General features: G+C 39.6%; 2 protein-coding genes across 5 annotated transcripts in view; one reads left to right on the forward strand and one right to left on the reverse strand.

Annotated features, from left to right (window-relative positions):
- Positions 1-12,649, forward strand: TDG (thymine DNA glycosylase). Of its 3 annotated transcripts, none has more exons than XM_051631360.1 (10): positions 1-43; positions 2,104-2,252; positions 4,838-5,067; positions 5,557-5,626; positions 6,555-6,690; positions 6,770-6,852; positions 6,939-7,033; positions 8,371-8,542; positions 8,848-8,976; positions 10,480-12,649. In XM_051631360.1, exons 1-10 carry the CDS (start codon positions 21-23, stop codon positions 10,617-10,619), a joined length of 1,227 nt encoding a protein of 408 aa, XP_051487320.1. In that variant the 5' UTR covers positions 1-20; the 3' UTR covers positions 10,620-12,649. The 3 variants fall into 3 exon arrangements, with proteins under 3 accessions (XP_051487320.1, XP_051487330.1, XP_051487311.1); XM_051631370.1 differs by having other exon boundaries at positions 10,483-12,649; XM_051631351.1 differs by lacking the exon at positions 10,480-12,649 and having other exon boundaries at positions 8,848-9,311.
- Positions 12,339-23,849, reverse strand: part of GLT8D2 (glycosyltransferase 8 domain containing 2) — a 19,683-nt gene continuing 8,172 nt past the window's right edge. For both annotated transcript variants that reach the window (XM_051631391.1, XM_051631383.1), the window contains exons 5-10: positions 22,491-22,608; positions 20,374-20,458; positions 16,477-16,589; positions 15,641-15,807; positions 13,950-14,062; positions 12,339-13,332 (exon numbers count right to left, since the gene is read on the reverse strand). In XM_051631391.1, the coding sequence (XP_051487351.1) occupies positions 13,160-13,332; positions 13,950-14,062; positions 15,641-15,807; positions 16,477-16,589; positions 20,374-20,458; positions 22,491-22,608 (769 nt within the window). In that variant the 3' untranslated portion in view covers positions 12,339-13,159. The remainder of the gene's footprint in view (positions 13,333-13,949; positions 14,063-15,640; positions 15,808-16,476; positions 16,590-20,373; positions 20,459-22,490; positions 22,609-23,849) is intronic.

The raw sequence follows: 23,849 nt of genomic DNA on the forward strand, positions 1-23,849 counted from the left end.
AGGGAGGCCCCGCGGCGGGCATGGAGGCCGCGGAGCTGGGCAGGTAACGGGGGCGGCGGGCGGGCCTCGTCTGGCGGGATTGCTGGTGTCCCCCTGCTCCCGGGGGGCAGGCGGGGCCGGGGGGCAGGCGGCCCCTGCTCTCCTTCCCCTCCCGGGGTACAAAGGGCCGGGAGGACGGAGGGAGGGAGGCGCTCCCGGGGAGCCGGGGGAAGGGGCGCGGCGGGATGGGCCCGGGGCCGTGGGGCGGGCCTCTGCGGGGTGTGGGGGTGGGTGGGTGGGTGGGTGTGAGCAGGGGGCACGGTGCCGGTGTGTCCCGGGTGGGCGCCGGGGGGCGGGCCGCGGTGCCTGGGGGAGGGGGGTGGGTGGTCGTACGGCGGGGTCTGCGGGTGCTGCTGCGGGTAAAGCGGGCCTGGCGTGCGGGGGGGGCCCACGGCCCGTGTTTTTTTTCTTGGGGGGGTACAAAGGGAGGGGAGTTGGGGAGTTCTGATGGGGCGAGGAGGTTTGCGGGCGGAGGGCGGAAGGTATTCAGAGGTCCCGTAATGTGTACAGCCATTACAAACTGCTGGTTTCCGTGCAGGAAAGATTATTTACCAAAAAAAAAAAAAAAAAAAAGCATTTTGAGGTTTAGAAATGGGGTAAAAAGCTCTCTTTCATCTCAGGACCGTGTGGTTAGAGGGCTTGTCCATGATGGGGCACAATTTTTCCTCTCTTTAAAGGGATTTTATTCCCTTCATAAGAAGGAGGGTTTATATGTGCCTAAAATAAGAAGACATGTATTCTAAGACTTCTTAGAGATTGTTCTTGGGTTAGATGCTTTCACATCTTTCTCGCTCCGTTTGCTCTGTATAATTAAGCTTGCATTACACTGTCAGTTGGATTCTGCATGTCTCAGTTGTGCTTCCTCATAAAGCTCTGAGGATCAGTTTTGCTTGGTTCGGTAGCTGCAGACGTATTTTATATAAAAGAGGAATCTTCCAGCGAGGGGGGCTGACGGTGACTTTGTTAGGCAACTTCCCCAGGAATCTGACAGACCTATGTTCACATTTATTTGTGAACAGGGCAAGTATTTAGTTCAAAGTCAATGGCCTGATCACAAGACTATGAGCTATTCTGACATAAATCTGATTTACAGTGGGATTCTTAAATGTTGTTTGATACCCACTGCATAACAGAGAATGAGCCCTTCTTTTGATGTATTTCTAAATATCTGAAAGTTATTGTATGTTTTTATTAATAGCTCTGAGATGATAACAATATTTCCTGGAAAAATCCCTGTTCATAAAGTATTTTCTGTGCATTTGTATGGCAGTAGGGTCTAGGGACAAGAAGGCAGCTGTGTAGGTAGAAGGCAATCACAGTATGAAGCAGAACTTTGTGTTGGGGTGTGAGGGCTGTATGTGACTCATACATGTGTGGAGCAGAAGAGCTGTGTAGGGGAAAAGTCTTTGTGCATGGAAGGAGACGGAATCTGTGTGTGTGTGTTTGTGTGTCACCATTTCTCAGTGTAGAGTGAGGACAATAGTTGCATTGGGATCCAGTATGTGGTAACTGGACAACATCTGCCACACAATTTGGTAAAGCTGTTCAATAAACTGCATAGTAACTAATGCTGTTCTTATTCATAAGGCTTTGTAGCTCAGAGTGATTCATCCATTCTGTATCACATCAGCCAAAGTAACTGATGTAACAAAGAAAGTCTAAAACTTGGGAAACTGGGAAGTCCAAAGAGTTCTGACTTGCTTGTTCTGTAAATTGTCAGTATGTTTGATAGATAGATTGCCTTGGTAATGTGTGCTACAGAGTGTTTTTTCCAGGGGCAGAAAAAATGGAAAAGCTCTACACTTCATTTACAAATGTTTTGATTCTTCCATGTTCTAATAATCACGAGAGAAGTGTTCTCTTAACGTTGGGTTTAACATCCCCTGATACCAGTGAAGCAGTCGGACTGCTTTGTGGATTTGGATTATTTGCTGCCTTGTTAATAGTGATGAGAGAATCTACGTGCAGTACATGCCAGCCTCGATAAAGACTGATGTTTACAGGTTATCTTTACACTTCTAAATTGTTGATAAATTCTTTCACTCTTTTTTCTCCCTTTCTAAGATACTACGCATATCTGCAGCAAGCACAAGCTTTTTACACGTTTCCATTCCACCAAATGATGACTGCAGCGCCTAACATGGAAATCATGTCGGAGCAGCCAACTCCAGAGGGCGTTCCAGAGCCAAACATTGCTCAGGAGCCTCCGAAAGGTAGTTTGACTGGGCTGTGCTAAGTGAGCTAGAACGTTAGTAATCGACTGGGGAAAAAAGTACTTAAACTGCTTCTTTGGACCTATGGGATTTCCTTTTCTTGATCCTTTCTGAGGAAGTATTGATTAATTGTATTCTTTAAGTAATGATTTTTTTACCAAACAATTAAAAAGGTAAAAACTAAACCCAGGTGATGGAATTTGCATTGTTTAGTCTCAAAATTATCTTGTTGCAGGAAAAACAAATTTTTGTTTCAGTAGATAAACTTATCACTTTGGGCTGATTTAATGGTTTCTAGTGTTGTTAGACAAGTTTTCCCTTCTCAGGCTCAGTTAAAAATTTATTTTTTTAATTTCTGCAAGAGAAGTACTGCATTAGTACTCACTGTCTGAAATATTTTTTAAACAGAACAGTGTTTTAGTGTGTTGTAGTAATCACAGATAGGGAATTGCTTGTATACTGTAAGGATTGTTTGTTTTTACTGAGGCTTATTTAAACAAATACAAGCAATGCTGGAAAGTCTCCTGTATGTGACACAAGTTGTTTTACTTCATGCACTTACACATTTCCTTTCCCCAACTAGGATTTTGTAAACTTAGGCTTTGCCTTAACCATGCCAAGAAAAGATTCCTTGTTCTGTTACTTTTATGCTTGCTCTTTATCACATAAAAAAGGCAGTGATCTCTGCCATGCTTAAATTCTGATTCCATAGCAAATATTCACATAGAGAGTTTCATCTTACTTTTTATATATAGATACAGATCAGAACTGTCTGTACCAAGGTAATCTCTCAGCCAGCTCATGCAATGACCTTGCTTCTTTAAGTGCATCCTTTGATAAGCTTCATTTTTCCTTTTTTAGTTGTAATGCTTGGCCAGATGAAAGCATAGGAAGAAAACCCAGTTTAAAACAGTTGCAACTGCTCTAGTTACTCACTGTCTTGTTAGAGTTAGGGTACATCTTAAGTGCAGTACAGTTAGGCTTCTTTTGCAGCTTTATTATTGAATAATGCAATGTCACCATGCACACACTGTTTGACTGCACTTTCAAGTATTTTTAGACAACCTTGTGTTACAAAGCTGTTCCCTAATGTTTTTGCAAGAATTGAAAGTTGAATAAGATGTTCAAAGGCAGGGCTTGAAGATTTACCAAATATGTGTGAAATTTACCAGAGAATATATGAAAGGCAAAGGTTTGGAGTCCAGCTACCTGCTGTGATAAAAACAGTCAAACTTCTAGGATTACATTTGAAAGTGTTGGTCATCTTTTATGACAGGGTCTGGTTGGTGGGTACCTGATTGGCATGAGAATTAGGAGAATATTATCCTGCTTCATTTGAAATACATCCAGCTCAGAGCAGTTACAGTATCTGTTGCACGGGTCTGTCCCATTAAAATCCTCCTCGTTCTTCAAGGAGTAGGACAGAAAAGCTGCTTATGTGCCTCACCAAGTCTGTGCCTTTCTGGTCTCTTGTTCATTGTAACTAGGCTGTAGCTTGAGGATTGTTACAGCTTTCTTAAGCAGTCACTCCAATGACACGGTGGGAATTTAATGTGACTTTTGTCCTGCTTTTAAGAAAGCTGAGTGTGAACAAAAACAGCCCCAAAAATGTTCGCAGACTTAAGGCAGTGCCCTGGTATCCACCACATTCTTTCTTATCTGAGGAAGAGTTTCATCTAGAAATTTTAAAAATAAGACAGTTTCAGTTTTCAAGTAATAGATTGCCTTGGCTCTTTGCTGCTAAATATGTTTTCATACTTTTGAAGTTGTGTTCTGCAACTTGACATTATTAATAAACAAGGCTAGGGAGCAATCTCTGGGTGGTCGTGTCATGGCTAGTACCTGTGCTGATTGAATCTCTAAGCTTTAGGGGCCAGAAGATGAGGAAGTTTCAAATGATTGGAGAGTGACTAGTTTATGTTTGCATTTTGTAAATAAAAATTAGTGTTGGGTGTCACTCACTCAAACTGAGATCCTGAAGCTCTCATACGTTACCTTGCTGTAAGATGCACTGGACAGTATCTGTTCTGTAAATGATAAATTGTAAACAGCTTATGCAGCATTCATCCTCTGTGTCTGTTCCTGACAAGCTTATACCTTACATTGGAGGTAATCTTTGAGATGTGTTGTTTTTGAAATGCTGTTCAGATTCTTCAGTATGTGAAGTAACTGGTAAAAATCAGCTTTCATATTTAGAAGCTGAAGTATCCATAGTGGACTAGAACTTCCTGTTGCATTCCTCGGGACCTAAGCTTTGATGTTCTGGCGTATCCTCAGAAAGAAACTGTTTCCAAAGGATTGTTGCATACAGGATATGAACAACATAACCTAGTCATGAGATTATTTTTGGTTTTTATCCTAAGTCAGTGTAGTTGCCTGCAAGTAGTGTCTGTGGTACAGAGAAACCCAAGCTAGCTCTACTTTGAACATGCAAAACAGAGATCTGTCTGATAATTGTTTAATGAATTTTGAAGGTAAATTTATCTGTCTGATTTCTTTTTCTGTCCATACATTTAGCTCAGTCTTTTTGAATAACCACACTGCAACATTAGAAATGTACAAAAATGATACTTGCTGTGTTTCAGAAGTTAAAAGAGGAGGAAGGAAAAGAAAAGCCAAAGCAACTGAGCCAAAGCAACCCAAAAAGCCTGCTGCTAAGAAAGAAAAAACAACTAAGTCAAAAGGCAAACAAGAAAAGATCACAGATACTTTTAAAGTCAAAAGAAAAGTGGACCGTTTTAATGGTGTATCTGAAGCTGAACTTCTGACCAAAACTTTACCTGATATTTTGACCTTTGATCTGGACATTGTAATAGTAAGTAACTCAGAAATTTAGGTAGAAAAGCCTGTGTGCTTTGGTTATGGTTTACATTCCTTCTGCTTACTTATCTGTATTGCTTATGTGACAAGATCTTGCAAGATAAAGTATGTAAGCTGTTTCCTGCGTGTAGAGCTGCTTTGCATTTTCTTTTAAAAATCATAGTAAGATAGTTCTGATTTCTGAGAAGTCTAATAATAATAATACAGTCAGGAGAGACTGTAACTTGACACTTTGTTTCCTGGAAGCACTAAAGCAGTGGCTGTAAAATGCACTGTGAGCTGCTCTGTTAGTGTTGCATCTAAATGAGGCACTGCTGTAAAATTGTCAATTTTTTAAAATAATTATGGAAGGTACCATTAACACTGTTTTGTTTATTGACAGTAACTTAAAGATAATTGAGTACGTGTTTTTACTATAAATTGATTAAATTCCTGACTAGCAAGCCACATTGTTATCATTAAAATGGACTGGTATCTTTTGTAGATTGGCATAAACCCTGGCTTGATGGCAGCTTACAAAGGACATCATTACCCTGGACCTGGAAACCATTTTTGTACGTTTTTGTTTTCCTTTCTTCTTATAGAATTCACAGAACTTTGTTAGAACTTGTGGCATTTTAATTAAACTGATTTGGCTTTTGGTTTCTGCATATGTTGTTGTTATACAGAGACAGATTTTACTTTTAACCGTCCAAGAGTGATTTACATCCCATAACTATTTCTGTCAAATACTGTACATAAAAAAGGAATAAAAGAGGAATAATAAGTGACTTTTGGTGCAGGTTTAGAATTGTCATATAAACACAGTTTACCAGATTGTATTACCAGATAAGTTCTTGGCCTTTTAGTGTGCAAAAAAAGGGATAGAAATTAAATCTCTGGTACTTGAGTTACCAAGGATAAGTCAATAGGCATCAATTTCTGATGTAAAGTAAAACTACACTCATTTTCCCAAAAATGCATTTCAGCAACCCCTCTTCTTCATCTGACCTCTTCCTAATGTTTGCTAAACAAGCTTTCCAGCTGATGAAAAAGCAAACAATATTGCACTTTCCCAGCAGGCATATGCATCTTGTGCACCTGATTGCAATAGCAGGCTTGTAAAAGAAAACTGACATTTCTCATATTTGCTACATTCTTTCCCACAAAAATCCACATTGATCATGTTCACTCCCTGCTTAGGTGAATCACAAAATCTAAAACTCTTGCTTTTCTTCAGAATATAAGTTTGGTTTCCATACACAGGACCATGGTGAGGAATTCCTGTTGTTTGCTAGGGATTTTCCATCCTCTTGCAGTAAATAAAGTAATTTTGGCTATTTTAAACTTCTGGATAGGGCAGTAGTCTTCCCAAATTAACTAATGGTCTGTTAACATAGGTTCTTTGTTTAGCTTTCCAGTATTCTTGATAGTGGAGGGTTTTTTTTGGTTTTGTTTTCTTTTCCTTAGAAAAACACAAATGTATATCTTCCTGCTTCACAGGGAAGTGTCTGTTCATGTCTGGTCTAAGTAATGAACAGCTGAACCATATGGATGACCACACCTTGCCACATAAATATGGAATTGGATTTACAAATATGGTTGAAAGGACAACACCTGGAAGCAAAGACCTCTCCAGGTGGGATAACAAGGAAATGTATCGTGCTCATGAATGAATCAATAGTTGTCATTATAATTTTGAATACTTTCTCTTTTAGCAAGGAGTTTCGGGAAGGAGGGCGAATCCTGATGCAGAAGTTGCAAAAGTATAAACCTCGTATAGCAGTTTTCAATGGAAAATGTGAGAATCTTGATTTTAAAGATGTTTGTTCTGGGTTTTTGGGGATGTTTTTTTGTTCACTTATATGCATCTTCTTTTTATTTTAGGTATTTATGAAATTTTTAGTAAAGAAGTTTTTGGAGTAAAAGTTAAGAATTTGGAATTTGGACTACAGCCACACAAGGTGCCAGACACAGAAACTGTAAGTGTTGATACTGAGAAACATGCTGATTGTCCGCAGCTGCAGGCTTGTTTTGGGAAATGTGGTTAGTAGGTTAGTGCATGCCCTGCAGACTACCTAAAGTACAAATACAATCATATGTGCTTTTAGGATAACTGTAATTTACTTGAATCTGATTCTCTGTGTCCAATTCCCTCTATGTTTTTGTTACTGAATTTTGATACCAAACATGACCAGGGTGCTAGTATTGCTACAGTGAGAAGAACAGGAAGTGCATCGTTGTGCTGTTACACACTGTAGCTACAACATTACTGGGTCTGGGCATGCCCAAGCACTTCCACCAAGCTCAGTCTTACTAAGCTGATTTGAAGCTTGAATTACATTGAGCATTTAAACGGTGTGATGAAGAGTGCATTAGTCATAGACATCTAGTGCTGGAAGATATCTCAAAGAGACTTAACTATGCATCATGGCAAACCGGTTTGTTTAACCTGTTCTTATAAATAGGTTAAGGCAAATCTGTCAATGCTACTTGCCAAGGTAACTTACTCCAAAGCATCGTTACCTTGTAATCTCAAAAGATTCTTTACTTCCATCCCAGATTACTAGTGCAGCAAGTTTAAGCTGCCCTTCACTAAAGGTGAAGTATTGCCACTAGAGCCTGAAGAGCTGTTGGTGATAAAGTGCTTGCTTCTTAAGTAGCTCTTAAAGACTTCTGCAGTAGATGTATTTTTAAGAGAGATAAATAATCCTCTTTACTAGTACTTGTTCATAAATACTGCATGGTAATCAAAATATTGGATACAGTTCCTTTGTCCTGAGCTGTTGTCAGAGATACAGATGCTTAAGTTGGCTTCAACCACGCTCTCTCCAGAGTTTCAAACCCTGACAACTGTGATGCAGACTCACTTGGCCCGTAGGGCAGGCTAATTAACCTGTGATGCCTCCCTCACTGGTTTGGAGTGTTTGCATGCTATCACGGACTCTGGGGATTTTCTGGCTCAGAGCTCTGCTTGCTCAAGGAGCTCTGGAGTGTGCTCCACTCTGTTACACACTTACAAATTGTACTTCTTGTAACTTATTCTGGTACTGCTGCTTCTGCAACACATAAACAACTGGTGAAAATTGTCCTCGCTTCAGCAGCTGATAATCAGCCCCTCTCTTTAGGGCAAGACATGTAGCTGGCCAAGAAAAATCAAAGGGGCCTTTTATCCTCTTCCACAGCCACCCGTGGCACTAGCTGAAGCCTGTACAAAGGGTTAAACAATGAACTTGACTGTTTAAAGTCATTCTCAATGCACTGTACACTAGCTCATAGCTCAGAGACCAGTAATGCTATTTTTTTCCTCTTTCTCAAGCTCTGCTATGTTATGCCATCATCCAGCGCAAGATGTGCTCAGTTTCCTCGTGCACAAGATAAAGTTCATTATTACATAAAGCTGAAAGACTTAAGGGATCAACTGAAAGGCATTGCACCAAACACAGAGGTGCAGGAGGTGCAGTACACATTTGACTTGAAACTTGCACAAGGTATGGTGCTTATTTTCTTAGTCCTTTTTAAAATGTAGTGTAATTTTGTGTACAACACAACTAGCAGCTTCCCAAGCAAAAAGAAGTATAAATTTAAGGGGAAGGAAGAGATGTACCATCTTTTTTAAATCACATGGTGTAGAATTACACATTCTACTTTCTTTTTAGTACAGTCTTAATTACCTAGGAGGAGCAGGGGTTATCTTGTAACATGTGTGGCTGTTTTTTCAAGTGTTCGCTGATAAAAGCGCTCTTTGGTGATTTTTGTTCTGAGTATTAATACTTGTGGCCTCCTCTTTCGGCAGAGGATGCTAAGAAGATGGCTGTCAAAGAAGAAAAATACGACCCGGGTTACGAAGCAGCGTACGGAGGAGCTTATTGTGATCGTGCGCCCTACGAAAGCGATCAGTGCAATTTCTCTTCCAATGGAACTGGTAAAGTGCAGTGCGTGGGGCGCTCAGCCTGCAAACCATTCCTTGTGAACAAGTCACAGAATGGCAGGGGTTGGAAGGGGCCTCTGGGGCCCTTCCCATCTAGTCCAACCCTCCTGCTAAAGCAGGTTCATCTAGAGCAGGTTGCACAGGATCGCATCCAGCAGGTTTTGAATGTCTCCAGAGAAGGACACTTCCTAATGTGTAACTTTCTACCCTTTCAAACACTTGCCCAACGCAGACAATATCTTTGAAGTAGAGCAGCAGTTAAAATCTTGCATAAATGAGGGAATGGATAGCTTTAGTGAAAGGGAAATAAATAAATTTATTTTAAATCAGTTGTCTGCAACTTCAGACTGTTTTCCCAAACTCTGATTCCCAAGATCTAACAGACAAACAGAACCAGGTACTTACACACCTGTACAACCTCTTCAACTACAATGACTTGTATAACTGCATCATGCTTTTCAGAGCAAAAGGCAGGGCTGGTACTTTCTTTTTCATTCCAGTCGCAAGCCAGTACTGGGGGAAAGTGAAACCAGAGAATTGTGGAACAGATAAATAACAGTGCAATTAAGGTGGCTCCATTGCTGGTGGGCCAGATTGAAGGAGCAGTGTTGGAAGGATGAGTCTAGTAATCTAGCTGTAATTAAGAAGCTGGGAATTTTAATTCCCAAAATACCACTAACTGTAAGTAAAAAAATACATGACAATGGCAGAAGCAGTAGCTTTGGAGTAACCACCTTCCTCTGAAGTCTTGAATTCTCAGTCCTAATCTCAGGCAGTGAATTGAAATTTGCAGTCTGGCTACCCTGCTTTGTCAAAGAGAGTGTCTGAGGAAAAAAAACCAAACAAAACAGTCATAGGAAACACTGCAAAGTGAAGTATTCTTTTAAAAAAACAATTAGACTCTTAATTTATATCTATGCACTCACCCTTCAAAGAAGATTTGAAGAAATTATTATTTGAGGAAATTACCTCAATCTACAAAAAATAGATGCTCAAAGGAAGTGACTTTGAACTGCAGCCTGAGTAGGTGGTTGAAAAAGAGGAAAGATGGAAACTGCAAACATATATATATATATATATATATATTTTATATATAATTTATATATATATTATTTATATATAATATATATATTATAAATATAAATATATATTTATATATATTTATATATATTTTATATATAATATAATATATATTTTATATATATTATATATATAAATAATAATATATTATTATTTATATTTTTATATATAAATATATATATAAATATATATATAAAATATATATATATAATATATATAATATATTATATATATATATAATTATTACTGGTTTTAAGAGGTTGTGTGGAGGGGGTTGGAGTTTGTTTTGGGATTTTGTTGGGTTTTTTCTAGTGGTATCATCTGTATTTTAATTGTTTGGGTTTGGTTAGTGGTATCAACTGCATTTTTTAACCTGGATGTTACTGGTTGGTTGGTTGGTTTGTTTGTTTGTTTCAGCAGCAAGCAATCCGCAGTACTGTGAGGGGTCCTCTTTCGGTGACATTCCTAACGGACACTGGATGACACAGTCCTTCGCAGACCAGATTCCAGAGTTCAGGGCTGGGGCGCCACAGGAAGAAGAGGGAAGCAGTGCCTGAGAGCTGTTTCTTCTCGGCTACGCCTACATGCTGCAGTTTTAATGCAGTGATCAAGATTGGTACCTCGGTTCTCCAACTGAAGCATTTTAATAGTATTTTATCTCCCCTAGCTATTTTATTATAGTCCAAAGTAAGTGTGTGGTAGGCTTAAATCAATGAACTAGATAATTTTAAGGAACTGTCCAAACTTTTTTTTAAAAAGTTAGCCCGTTTTTGTATATGAGTTTTATATTTAATGTGTACCATTTCTTGCAGTTTTTGACAAATTGCTTTCTCATTTGTGAAGATTTATTTGGGGCGTTAATTTTATTCCATAAATCATACTGCAGTAGTAATGGCAGCAGTATGCTTCTTACTGATGCCTCAGTATTTGGATATCTCCTCATTCCTTTATATCCAGAGGGGGAAATGAGAAGTGTACCCATATCTTATGTGAAGTAGTGTTTTTAATCATGCACAGTTAAGCAAATTGTGCTTTTCAAGTCTGCCTTTTACCTTCTTAAAAAGTGCAGAAAGTTGTGTTCTGCAGCTGCGAGTACTGACTATTTTCTGGGTGGGAAGAGAGAGCTCTGTCTGTTTCATGGTTGGACCACATTCAGGGTTAAGGGAGCGGAGGCTTCATTTCAAGTCACAACACCAGGGAAGAAAATCTGTGTCACACAGGACAGGGGCTAAATATTTTATCTGAGCTGTCTTGAGGTCCATCTCTTTCCACCTTAAATTTTAATGTAAAAAAACTGGAATTCCTTAAGGAAACAAACAAACAAAAACCAACAACAGAGATTCTTGAATTTAAACTGTGGGTCATTTCTGTGTGGTTAGTCTCTTCACCTGACCTTCACCAGGAGACAACCCCTTTGAACAGATTACATTGCAGGGAATTGAAAGACCATATTCCCTGTAAAAACCACGTACAGCAGTGTTGTTTATATCAGGTACAGTTAGCAAGAGGGTGAAAGCAGTTTGCATGGAACTGTTTTTAACACTGGGTTTCTCTTCAGTCTTTTAGACCTTGGAGAGTGTTCTCTATATTCTTCTTAGAAGTGAAAAATACTAAGTTAAATGAGAGCAGCTGTTCTATTAATAAATTTTCAGCTGCAGAAACAATAGCTCTGTTCTGAGGAACTTGCTTACACAATACACATTTTTGGCCAACATTAGTGACTGAGAAAGAAATAAAATTCCATGCTTGTGCCTAACCATCATCATCTTTCCCTCATCATGTGAGGAAGAGATGCAGTAAAAGCAATAAGCTGAATACAACATTAGAAGTTTTGATGACAGTAGGTGCTTCATATACTTGAAAAATAGATACAAACAGTATCTCCACAATCCACACTGGTCAGAAATTCCTCTACCAGTATGTTTTACCCTTTCCTCACAGCCAGGGACAGTTGTCATGCATTGAGTGTAACTAATTATTGTAGATTCAAATCCTGCTGTAATAGCTCTCACTGAGATCACACACTGTCAACCTGGTGTGAAGCAGGCACGATGTTTACAGTTTCCTTCCCAAATTATGTGGCTTAATTCAGAGCATCTTAAAGCGAGACAGCGTGCATTATGATTCTGATTGTGTTTATTAGCTTCAGCATAAAGCTGTTCAGTATAATGTCAAAATGGTATAGGACTTGTCTGTTATTTAAAGTGTACTGTATCATGTATTGCTGTTTACATGGATGTTTTCCTGCAGGTGCTCAAAGTATCTTGCATCAGGGATTTGTTACAATTCAATTTTATTTTTCAGCAAAACTAGAAGCATGTAATTAGCACTCCTGAGTATGTAGCACAGTAGGATGGAACTACTGCAAGGCTATCCCATGTGATTGGAAGAGAAAGGTCTCTTTTTAAGGGAGTCACCTATAGGGCATCTAGGTATAAAATACTGTAAAGCGTACATGACCGTTTCACTAAATATTGCAATTCTGTGTGTACTCCCTCCGAACTGGTGCTCTTTTCATTACAGTAATACAGAAGTTCTTAACCTGTCTTAAATCTATCAATGTTTCACAATAAAATCAGGAATTGTATTGCAGTGTCTTAGAATGTGCTTTTGCATCTCACTCCCAGGGGTCTAAATGCACTACAGGGTAAGTCATACGCAGAAACACTGCAGAACAGTCGCTGTGCAACAGAACTCTATTCATAAATTTTCATTTGAGGCAGTTTAAATGTGGGCTAGACAACTGAAAACACCTAGTATGTAATACTGCAAGTACTTCCTCCGTAGATTTTTCTACCAGCAGACATTGGAGTCTTGTTTATGAAGACCTTCCATTAAAACACAGTCTGGCACCAAATTTCACCTCTTTAATGAGAATACTTAATTGTCAAGTTAACTCAGTTCCTCACCTCACATGAAATTCAAGATAGTCTGAACTGTGCAACTATCACTCCAGCCTCCCTCTCCATCTCTAAGCACACAAAACTGATGGTCATTTATTCATTTTCTAAAATCAGTTAATTATACAACATGCTGCATCTCAAACTATTCCATACTGCACAACAGACTGTATGGATGCATTTAAGTGTTTTCAGTATCAGCTGTCAGGACGAGTTAATTTAAACTTCCCTGATGGGTCAGGAATAAACCAGTTTTCCCAGAGATCAGTGTGAACACTGGGATAGTCCCAAGGTTTGTATCTCCCATTCCAATGAAGTAATTTAGCTTCTTGAAGAAAATGCTCTGAGTAACGGGTGTCAGGACTCCAACCTGAATGGACAGATTAAAAAAAAAAATACCTTTTAGTAATGAAAGATGCTACACAGTGAGGTAAATTCAGTTGTGGTTTTATTTTAAGAAGTCTTAAGTATGGTTTCACTTCCTAACAGAAAACTAGTTGTATCAGAGTAGCTTCTTTCAGCCTTATGCCTCTATTGCTACATCAGCAGTGCCATCTTCTTCCTCTGTGCCTACTGAAAGTGTGTCTGATTCTTTCTGCTCTCTCACTGTATTAAAATCTTTCATACATGGTTTCCATAGTTTATGACAATACAGGTTAGCTCGTTTTCAGCCATGTAACTTTGTCTTTGATATTTTTTTTTTCCTTTTTTCATCCAATTTAATGGCTATCAGGGTTTCAAGGTTTTTTGTGGAGTTTTAACTATTTTGTTTGCTTCACCTGTTACGATATTTCCATAGTGACACTCATGGGGCACCTCCGCATGCTGCCATACCCTGAGGAAAGCAGGACTAAGGGGGAAGCAGGGATTACATGCTGTGCATCTGACATATAAAGCAATGCACTGAGGTAAAGCAATGTAAGGTCCTGTATTGGAATCTTGGCTCACTTTTAGTTTCAACTGCAAATGGTGGGAAGTTAAACTTACCAAGATGCCTTATGTGCCACATGGGGTTAATGGTGGAATATTTGCCATGAAATACAATCAACATTGGAGAGGTTGCCACACCTCCCCCAAGGGTGCTGCTGTAGAGGTTTTCCCTGCAAAAGGAAAAAAATGTAGGCAGAAAATGTTCAAAACCTCAATCAAAGAGTCCTCAGTACAAAAGTCAGAAGATTAGAAAAGTATTCTGGCAAAATTCCAAATCATTTTGAACAGGCCAGTTTTCAGCATACTCCTTTCCTAATGCTATTAATTCTTTATATTTGCAGCTCCAATTCCCATTGAGTAAATCGTTGCTACCAAGCAAAATGGGAGTCAGACCCAACAGGAAGCCAATTACCTCTACACACTGCCTGTAGACTACAAGGCTGACAAAGTTTACAGTAGAAAAAGAGTTGCTAACATAACATAACATAAGTTTCTTGAGAAAGTGTACTGAATTACTAACTGCATCAATTAACTAAAAGTATAAACTAACACCCAACAGCTATCAATTTCCCCACAACAGAGTGATAAATCCAGGACTAGATAAAGCCCAACACTGCAAGGAGCAGCACGAGGAGGGAGCAGCAGTTTGGCCACAGTGTGCCAAAGGTCTGGCTGGCTTGTCAGCACATTGGCAAGGCCACCCCAGCTATAGGACACTGTGCCACCCGCCAGCCCAACAGGGAGGAAACCTGGGAAGCACTGAGAGCTGCTTTGAGGATACAGAACAAAAAAAACCCAAAACGCCGATCAACAGACCAAACGCATAACCTCCCCTCAAAACTGGTTTTCAACTGCTAAACAAGTTGTTTCACTGTCATTTCAAAATCTAGTTAAAAGGGACATTAATGTATTATTAAGGTATAAAATCAACTGTATAGACAAAATTTGCAGTAAGATTCACTGAGTTTTCTCAAACTCCTAAAAAAACGCAGCAGGAGGTTGTCAGGGTACATTATGTAGGCAGAGAAAGAAAAAGCACCATTTGGCTTCTCACTCCTTCATGGGTATCATTTGTGTCTCTTTGTTCATTTCTGAAACTAACAAGTAATGGACACAGGCCAACAGCACAAGCCATTCAGTTTCCCTTTAGTCTCACTAAATTTAAATTTAACCCTTTGCAGAGAAATAAAATACATGTTATGTTTGCAAATACAGGTTAACAGTGAACTAATGTATAAAATATGTACAGTGACTCACTGTGTCAGGACTTATTTATGATCAATGCCAAAAAGAGATCTTTAATGTCAAATGTCATTGATCTTTAGAAAAGTGTTTTCTATTGTGATTTAAGAAATACAGTGTCCAGCTATACTTTGGCTGATATTACAATAGAACGACCACACAAACAATGGTACATTCCTCCTCTTTTAAGCCAGCTTCAGGAGGGGAAGATTGCAGGTGGTTTGATCCCAAGTGAGGTTTCTCACCCAAAACAAGAACCACATGTTCTCACTGTCCCTCAGGATGAAATGTGGTTTGTGATCAAACGCAAACCTAAATTCCAGCTGGCCTTTTCCTGGTACACAACTGGTCAGATTTAAGCAGATGGAAATTCTGGAACATGAGTTACTTCATTTTATGAGATCTCAAAGGAAGACTGCTTGGAGTTCAAAACCGTTACGGCCTTTTAAACAGAAAATTAAACTGAGTATTAAAAGTAAAGCACAAAGCCAGATTTCCATACGTACTCTACATTTCTTTGCATCCACTTTTCCAACTGCTTTGTAATCCGCTGATGTTTCCATTCAGTCATGTTGGCGACAATTACTCCAGGATTAAAGGAGCAGGTGCTGGGGCTGATGCCAAGATCTCTAATTGCTTGTTTTCTGTAGTCCAGGAATCCCATGTACGTGTTCTAGGACATAAAAAGGTATGTTTATTCCCTATGAATCTCTACAAAGATAATTATGTGCCTCTCTCTACCACTGATATGGAGACTAAATGCACATGCTCTGAGTTGTGTTTCTAGGTGATGGTTACCTGTCCGGATTTCCACAAGGCTGAAAGGCAGGATACCTCCAGCTACTGAATTACTTTTTCCACATATTGTTTAACGCGAGTTTGATAAGGCTCTTCCCTCACCATGCATTTCTGTAGCTTACTCTAATGATGTAGCATCAGGCCTATACAGCTGTCATGCTAGAGGGACTCACTGACAACGCTGTGGAACTCAGCTCAGGAATTAGCCTTTAAACCCACTTCCTGAGTTTCATTCCAAATTTGACTAATACAAATATATTGTGTCTTCATTAGATGTTCCACAAGTGTTCATGATCTACTGATACCAAATAAAAAACATAATTTAGTACAATCCAAAGAACAATACATATTTAAATTACTACAGGAAATAACTGCATAGCATTACAGAGTTATTACAAAAAGTAGTTCTTAATTACTAGTAAAACAAAAACAAAAATATAAAAACAAAACAAAAACAACTTCGACTTCAGAAAAAAATGTATTAAATCATCTTAAATTTGTGGGTAAAGACATTCCTGATTAGAATTCCAAACTGACATCTCACCTGCATCCCTACACTTCTAACGATTTCATGTGTAGAGGGCAGATCACAATCATCCGAAAAAGCTGCAGCATGTCCAGGAGCTAACTTGGTATCATAGAGTTCCTGGATGTCACCTGATTGCAGAAAGGTCAAAAGCATAAGAAGAAACTTACTTAGAATCATAGAATCATCCTGGTTGGAAGGGACCTTGAAGATCATCAAGTCCAACCATAACCTAAATCCCCCAACCATAAACTAATTTACCTGTTCAGTGCTTAAATCGTATTGCTAAGCACTATATCTGCATTTCTTTTAAATACCTACAGAGTTGCCAGGGTAACTTGTGTTTTTGAACATTCAAGTTTTAGGGCATAGCCCAGATATTAATGAAGGCTAAATTTTGTAATGAGAGACATGTCTCAAATTTGAGTCCCATACTTGCATGTCTATCCTTAGATATTATCACCAGTATTCAATACATTCACCTTTTGGTCTGGATGTCCCAAATCAGCTACAGCAGAAGCCTATTACACTGTTAAGAAGCTTGGTTGCAAAGTTATGCATTCATAATGTCTGCCTTTGGAGAAGGAGGCAGAGGCAGTTTTTCTGAGCCTCTTCAAGTCCCACAAAAGTGCCACTTGAATGTCTTGCATGGATCAACTTTTTCCTGATGTTGTGTTTATGCCTCGTAGTAAGATGCCTGGATTCCTAGCACTGGCCAGCTGAAATGTGCCGGTCAAATTTCACTATCCCTGCTGGCTTCACAGACCACCCAATTCCTTCCTGACAGAGAGAAATAATATAACGCATGGCATTTTGCTCATCCCCCGACCAGCAGGTATCCCTGATGCACCAGAATAATTTCAGGGTGGGTGGGAAGCACTGTGATGCCATAGCAGATGAGTGAATCTGCATCCTAACCCCCTACAGCTACCAGCTTTGCTGCTGGGCAAGGGTGGGTCACAAGCAAGAGGAATTATCTTGGAAGGCCGCCTATGGCTCAGTAGCCTGAAGTCAGCTCATTAAAAGACTAGTGACAAAGAACATCCCCCATACCATGAAGAGTGAAACTACTGTTTCTGAAATAAGCAGAGAGTATTTCTTTGTCTGAACTCATCAGCTGGCTAGAAAACTTACATTAGAACTCATAACACAAAAAAACAGAATTTGAAATAATGGGCACTTAATTGTTGAAGATCAACGTACCTTACTAGGCATTTTCTCCTTTTTTCTACTTTTCAAGAGAAAAGCAGAAAAAGGGAAAAAAAAAAAAAATCAGCCTAGTTTTGGGCTGACACTCCCAAGTTTCTGCTTTGCAGAAACCGAAGACCAACAATTAAACCATCCCAAAATTAAACCTTGAAAAACCCCATTCCCTTCTTACTCTGCCATAAGTCTCAATTACTCCCATTCCTGAAACATCTGACAGAGAGCAGTTTCACATTACAACTAAGACATGGGGAGTGGCTGTCAGAACAGACTCCCTCTCTCTGCCTCACTCCCGTATGTCCATCTTTGTTGCTCTCTTCTGGGGCCTATGATCACATGGCACAAGGGTGAGTAAGTTAGGTTGACTGAAGTGAAGGGAAAAAAATAAAAAAGGTTTTGGAATTGTTTTTTGTTGTTGTTGTTCTGCTAGTCTTCTGCCAGGTCAATCAGCTGGATCAGCTTATTCTGCAGCTGCTCAACTGTAGATATGATTCAAGTAACAGGAGCTGCCTGGGGACAGCTGAGGAAAGACTGAGGGAGCTGGGTCTCTTTAGCTTGGAGAGAAGAGACTGAGGGGCGACCTCATCAATGTTTACAAATATGTTAAGGGTGAATATCTAGAGGACAGAGCCAGGCTTTTTTCAGTGATGTCCAGTGTTAGGACAAGGGGCAGCGGGTGCAAAGTGGAGCATAGGAGGTTCCACATAAACATCAGAAAAAACTTCTTTCCTGTGAGAGTGACAGAGCACTGGAACAGGCTGCCCAGAGAGGTTGTGGAGGCTCCTTCTCTGGAGACATTCAAAACTCGCCTGGACACGTTCCTGTGTGATGTGCTCTGGGTGATCCTGCCTGGGAGGGGGGTTGGACTAGATGATCTTTCAAGGCCCCTTCCAACCCCTAAGATTCTGTGATTCAGTGACAGCAGAGGCCACTTCACCAGCAGCAGCCCACCATGAGCTGTAATGTGAAACCACGCCTTTATCCTGCAGCTCCAGAAATGCTACCAGCTGGCATAAGCTGACACCCCTAATGAAAGAGAAAGCCCTACTTCCTCTTCTTTCCTAGCCACGCTGCCTTGACTCAGACCAAGGAACAAATTCAGGCTAAAACCAATCACATTTCTGGTGAACGCATGTGCAGGTGCAAGAAGGGATGAAGGGGAGGTGGTGGGCTCAGCTTAAATTGCTCATGAAACTGGAACGTAAATTATGACTTTAAGAACCTTTCAGAGAGTTAGATATTGCTGTTGCAGATCAACGACAGAACAACAAATCAAAAAAGCAGAGATAACCACACACAAGTTGAAGAAACTGTGATACTAGAAATCAAAATGAAACAGGCAGAGAAGATTAATCATACTACATAGAGCAGCTACTAGTGGCCCCTTGAAGTGCTGCTTGAATGTTTCAAAATCTGTCACTAAAGAGAACTATAGAAAGGTGTGGAGAAGTAGTGAACAATAAAATTATACTTTTGTCAAGTATAAATTCACTGATGTGAATTTTCTTACATCAAGGATTAATTTAGGCCAAGAAGTTTATTTCAGTTACACTTAGTCCTTTCCAGAGGAAATTTTCATTGGAACATCCCTTTACTGTTTAACAAGGATAGGCAAAAGGGTTTTGTTATCCTGGTGTACTGAGCCTGGCTAGGATAGAGTTAATTTTTATCATAGCAGCTCAAATGATGCTGTGCTTTAGATGTTTGACCACAACTGTATTGGCACACATCTCCAGGGCCTTCCCTGGTTCTTACCCTGCCCCCTGCCATGTATAGATCAGGGGGTGTGCAGTGGGCTGTGGGGGGACTCCACTGGGCAGCTGACCCAAACTGACTCCATGCCACATAACATCACTCAGAAGTAACAGGGGAAAGAGGGGGTCTTGGGAGGGAGACAAACAATTATTTCTTTGTCTGTTTTGTACTGACTATCCAGTTTTCTTTATTCTTCCTTTCCTCTCCTCCCATCCCACTGGCCCAGGGAAGTGAGTGAGTGGCTGTGTGGTGCTTAGCTGCCCAATAAGGCTAAACCATAACACTCTGATTAAAAAGGTTAAAATATAATAAGGAAACAAAAGGACAACAACTTTACAGAGAAAAAAAATACACTGGTAAACAAATGAGAAAAAAATATAACTGTTCCTCTAATTATAATTCTTAGTATGAAAAAAAAAGCAAAGATTTTTCAGGATTTGAATGTCTTCAGTTGCTCCCATTTGTTTAGGAAAATCTGAAATCTCTGAAATCTTTGATTGTGACACTGCAAAGTGCTATGAATTCTCAGCTGCAGGTTCTCACAATCACATTTTGCATGTTTGGAATTTTAACCCTTTTGTTTGAGTCAATTGCTCTTGCTCTTAAAAACAGCAGTTCTCGGTAAGGTACTGGTAGCATTTGTGGGAATTCAAATGATAGCAGGAAATGTACATCACAGACTTCATAACAAATAATGCAGCATCTAAGTGAAATATATCTTTCAGCAATTGACCAGATTCAATTAAAATTAAACCCATACATAGATTTCTGATCAAAATCAATTATTCAAAATATATATGGAGAGAAATTCTTCTTCAGATTCTCCTTTAAATAAACAAACAGATTATCTGCAGTTTTCCTGAGCTCAACACTCCTAGAAACTGCCTTAGCTCATATTTCCAAATGACTGTAATTTTAATTATCCTAGAAACTGCTTTTTGGATGATAGCTTACCTTGAACAATGATATCATCATCCAAATATATTACTTTCTCGTGTTTCTGGATAAGCAAAGGAAGATAAAATCGGACGAAGTTCAGCTATTAAACAGAAAAAAAAGGTAAAGACTAAATGGTAAAGCTGTTTCACGTAGTAGTCTCACAGTTCTGTCTCTATTAACAATCAGTTTTATTTCTCCCTTCATTGAGAACTAGACGCCAATAATTTTCTTCCTCCTCCCCAGCTTTACTAGCATCCTTACAAGTATTTTTAACCCATTTTTATTATTGTTTATCGCTATTTTATTTGCTATCACGCCAACCAAACAGCCCAAAACAGTTGCTTCTTCACAGAACCACTGAATTATTAGGTTGGAAGGTGCGCTTTTGAGATCATCTTGTCCAGCCCTTCTCAAGTAGGGTCCACCCAAGCTGGCTGCCAAGGACCATGCCCACTTGGATTAGAGTATCTCCACAGAAGAAGATTCAACAGCCTCTCTGAGTAACTTGCTCTAGTATTTGACTACTTTGTGCATAAGAAAAAAGTTTGTTCTTGTGTCCAGAGGGAATTTAATGTATTTTATTTTCGCCCATTGCCTTTGGTCCCTCTCCTTGGACATTTATATACATTGACAAGATCCTCCTGAGCCTCTCTTCTCCAGGCTGAACAGCCTCAGCTGTTTCAGCCTCTCCTCATATAAAGGATTCTCCAGTCCCTTATAATTTTTGCAGCCCTGTGTTGGACTTGCCACAATAAGTGAGTATCTTTCTTGTACAGGGCAGCTCCGAATTGGATAGTATGCTCCAGATGCAGCCTCACAAGTTCAGAGTAATGAAGAAGGATCACCTTGAACCTGCTGGCAATTGTCTTCCTAATGCATTTTTACAGCATACACTATACAAAACACTCCAAATTTAATAGTGTCATTGTTCCACTCTATAGGAATTATTTGACTGGTGGGGTAGATTTGGGATAACAACTTCTACAGCAAAAGAAAAGGGGAATGAGAATTAAAGAACAACTGTGCTGATTCAGACCATTTTACCCAACACCTGCCTTCAGAGTGGTCTAAGCAGTTCTCAGTGAAAAATAACAACTGAGCAAGCATATAGTATTCTCCTAGCTTTCAGCTCAAGCGATTTCCTGAACTAGATGTGATCTGTCTAAATATAAACTGCAGTCCTCACTGAATCCCTGTAAATGTTTACATTCACAAGACCTTTCAACAAACAATTCTAGAGGTTTAGCACTCAAGGCATGAAAAACATGCAACATTTCTTGTTTGTTCTAACTGTGACTCCTACTAATTTAATCTAATGGCCATTAGTTCTTGCTTTGGAAGAAACAATGAGCAACCATCCCTCATCCAGTCCTCCATGCCACTCAGTTCTGTAGAAGTCTACTATTTTGACAATAGAAGTCACATTTCCAGGCTGAACAGCTTTAACCCACTGATTGCTTGCATGAACTCTTTTCCATATATTAGAAATGCCAAAGGCTCAGAGCGAGACAGCAAGAATAAATATTCTGAACAGACTGAATATTTTCTGGTGGTGCTACAAATTTTTCAGATAAGGGGACAAAGACTGCACATAGTATTTAGGATAAGGGAAAACTACTGATTTGTCCTGTGGCAATAGGCACTTAGATTTGAAGTGGAAGGGGGTTGCAGCTGGGTTTGAACTAGTGGGGCATTGTTCTAGTATTAATGAAGACCAGAAGGCCTCCCGCCTCCCAAGGGTGCCACCAGCACGCTCAGCTCACTCCCTGAAATGCCTGTGCACCAATGCAGGCAGCATGGGGAATAAACAGGAGGAGTTAGAGGTCTGTGTGCGGTCTAAAGGTTATGATCTGGTGGCAATTGCAGAGATATGGTGGGACAGCTCACAGGACTGGAATGGAAATTACTAAGTTTATGCCACCAAATAATGAGGTCCCAGAAAGATGGACAAGTTGCAAGAAGACTGCTATAGCGCACGTTTCCTTCTTGAGTGAGAGCTTAGCACTTGGACCTGATGTAGCTTCTCTAGCTTACACCCTCCTGTGTAATGAAGCAGAGATCTAGGGCATTGTAAAGCCTGTCATACTCTTTAAAACCCCTGAAAATTTGTTATGCCATGTTCATTTACTCACAGGCTGCAGTAGCTCAGGACGTGATGCATCTTGTCTGATTTTTCCTTTTAGTACCATAGGGTTGAATTCCACAACCTGAAACTTTATTTCTTTCAGTTTAGAATTTTCAATCCATTTGCTGTGATAAAAAAAAAAAAAAGTGATAAATACTGAGTGTATGGCAAGTACTTCCAGTATTCAGTTCACAGACTCACAGGAGAATAAGGGACCTTGGAAGCTCACTTGATCTATTCTATTCCAAGAGAGAATCCCGTATGTACAGCTATTGCACACAGACATTTGTTTAACCCAATATTAAAGAGAGAAAAAAGAACCAACCAACCAACAAACAAACAAAAACCCAGACAAAACCACAACAACAAAAACAACAAGCCCAAAAGAAAAAAAACAACAAACAAACCAAAAAACATCACCCAAAAAAACCCAACAAAGCAAAACACCCCACACCACTGCCAGAAGAGACTCCACATGTTGCCCATACAAATGCTATTTTTCTGGGCTTCCTTGCTACAGTTAAAGACCATTTTTTCTTATCCTATCTGCTGTACTTTTAAAGCAGAGGATAGTTTTCTCCCTTTTACAGTTTTACCTCCTTCCAGATTAATCACAGAATCACCTTGGTTGGAAAAGACCTTCAGGATCATTGAGTCCAACCTTCAATATAACACTGACAAGTCCTTAACTACACCATATTCCTAAGTACTATGTCTGCCTCCAGGGATGGTGACTCCACCACTGCCCTGGGCAGCCTGTTCAGGGCCACATCACCTCCTAACTATATTTTCTTTAGACTAGACTAATTTTTCATTATTTTGCCAGATTTCATTACTCCATTGCTTATTGTTCTCCTCTGACCTCTCTTCTAAAATCCTTCCTGAAGACACCAAAAACTACACATCACACTTTTTCTGACACATTAATTATGTCTGCAAGGCCAGAAAAGTTTCCTCACATCTCCTGTGGTCCTATATGTGAACATCTATGTCCACTATGATGCATCCCTTTTTCTTTCCCTCCCCCCCCATTTTGTTTTGTTTTGTTTTCTAAATCAGCAGACTCAGTAATCACTCATAATTCTGTAGTTTTCCAAATGTAGTTTTACCAAACTCCTGCTTCATCCTAAGCCAATACAATCAGCTATTCCCACCTATACTACCTTGTCATTACCTCTACTGAATTTTGTCACATTTTACAGTTCATTTTTCCAATTCATCATGCAGAGTTTGTTTTCAGTTCTTGTCTCATTCCTCAATATATCTGCTGTCTCTTTTCCAGCTTCATGCCAATTGCAGATTCATAAAAAACATTCTCCACTCTATTACCATGTTACTGATCAACTGGATGGGAAAAACTCCCTGT

The sequence above is a fragment of the Apus apus genome, chromosome 1 (assembly GCF_020740795.1).
Source record: "Apus apus isolate bApuApu2 chromosome 1, bApuApu2.pri.cur, whole genome shotgun sequence".
Taxonomy (NCBI): domain Eukaryota; kingdom Metazoa; phylum Chordata; class Aves; order Apodiformes; family Apodidae; genus Apus; species Apus apus.

Excerpts from the sequence above, each read along its gene's own strand:
- TDG (XM_051631351.1), top strand. The coding sequence starts at position 21 with ATGGAGGCCGCGGAGCTGGGCAG. Across the intron at positions 2,253-4,837 it reads TGCTCAGGAGCCTCCGAAAG|AAGTTAAAAGAGGAGGAAGG; the intron begins GTAGTTTGACTG and ends GCTGTGTTTCAG. Across the intron at positions 6,853-6,938 it reads AGCAGTTTTCAATGGAAAAT|GTATTTATGAAATTTTTAGT; the intron begins GTGAGAATCTTG and ends TTTTTATTTTAG.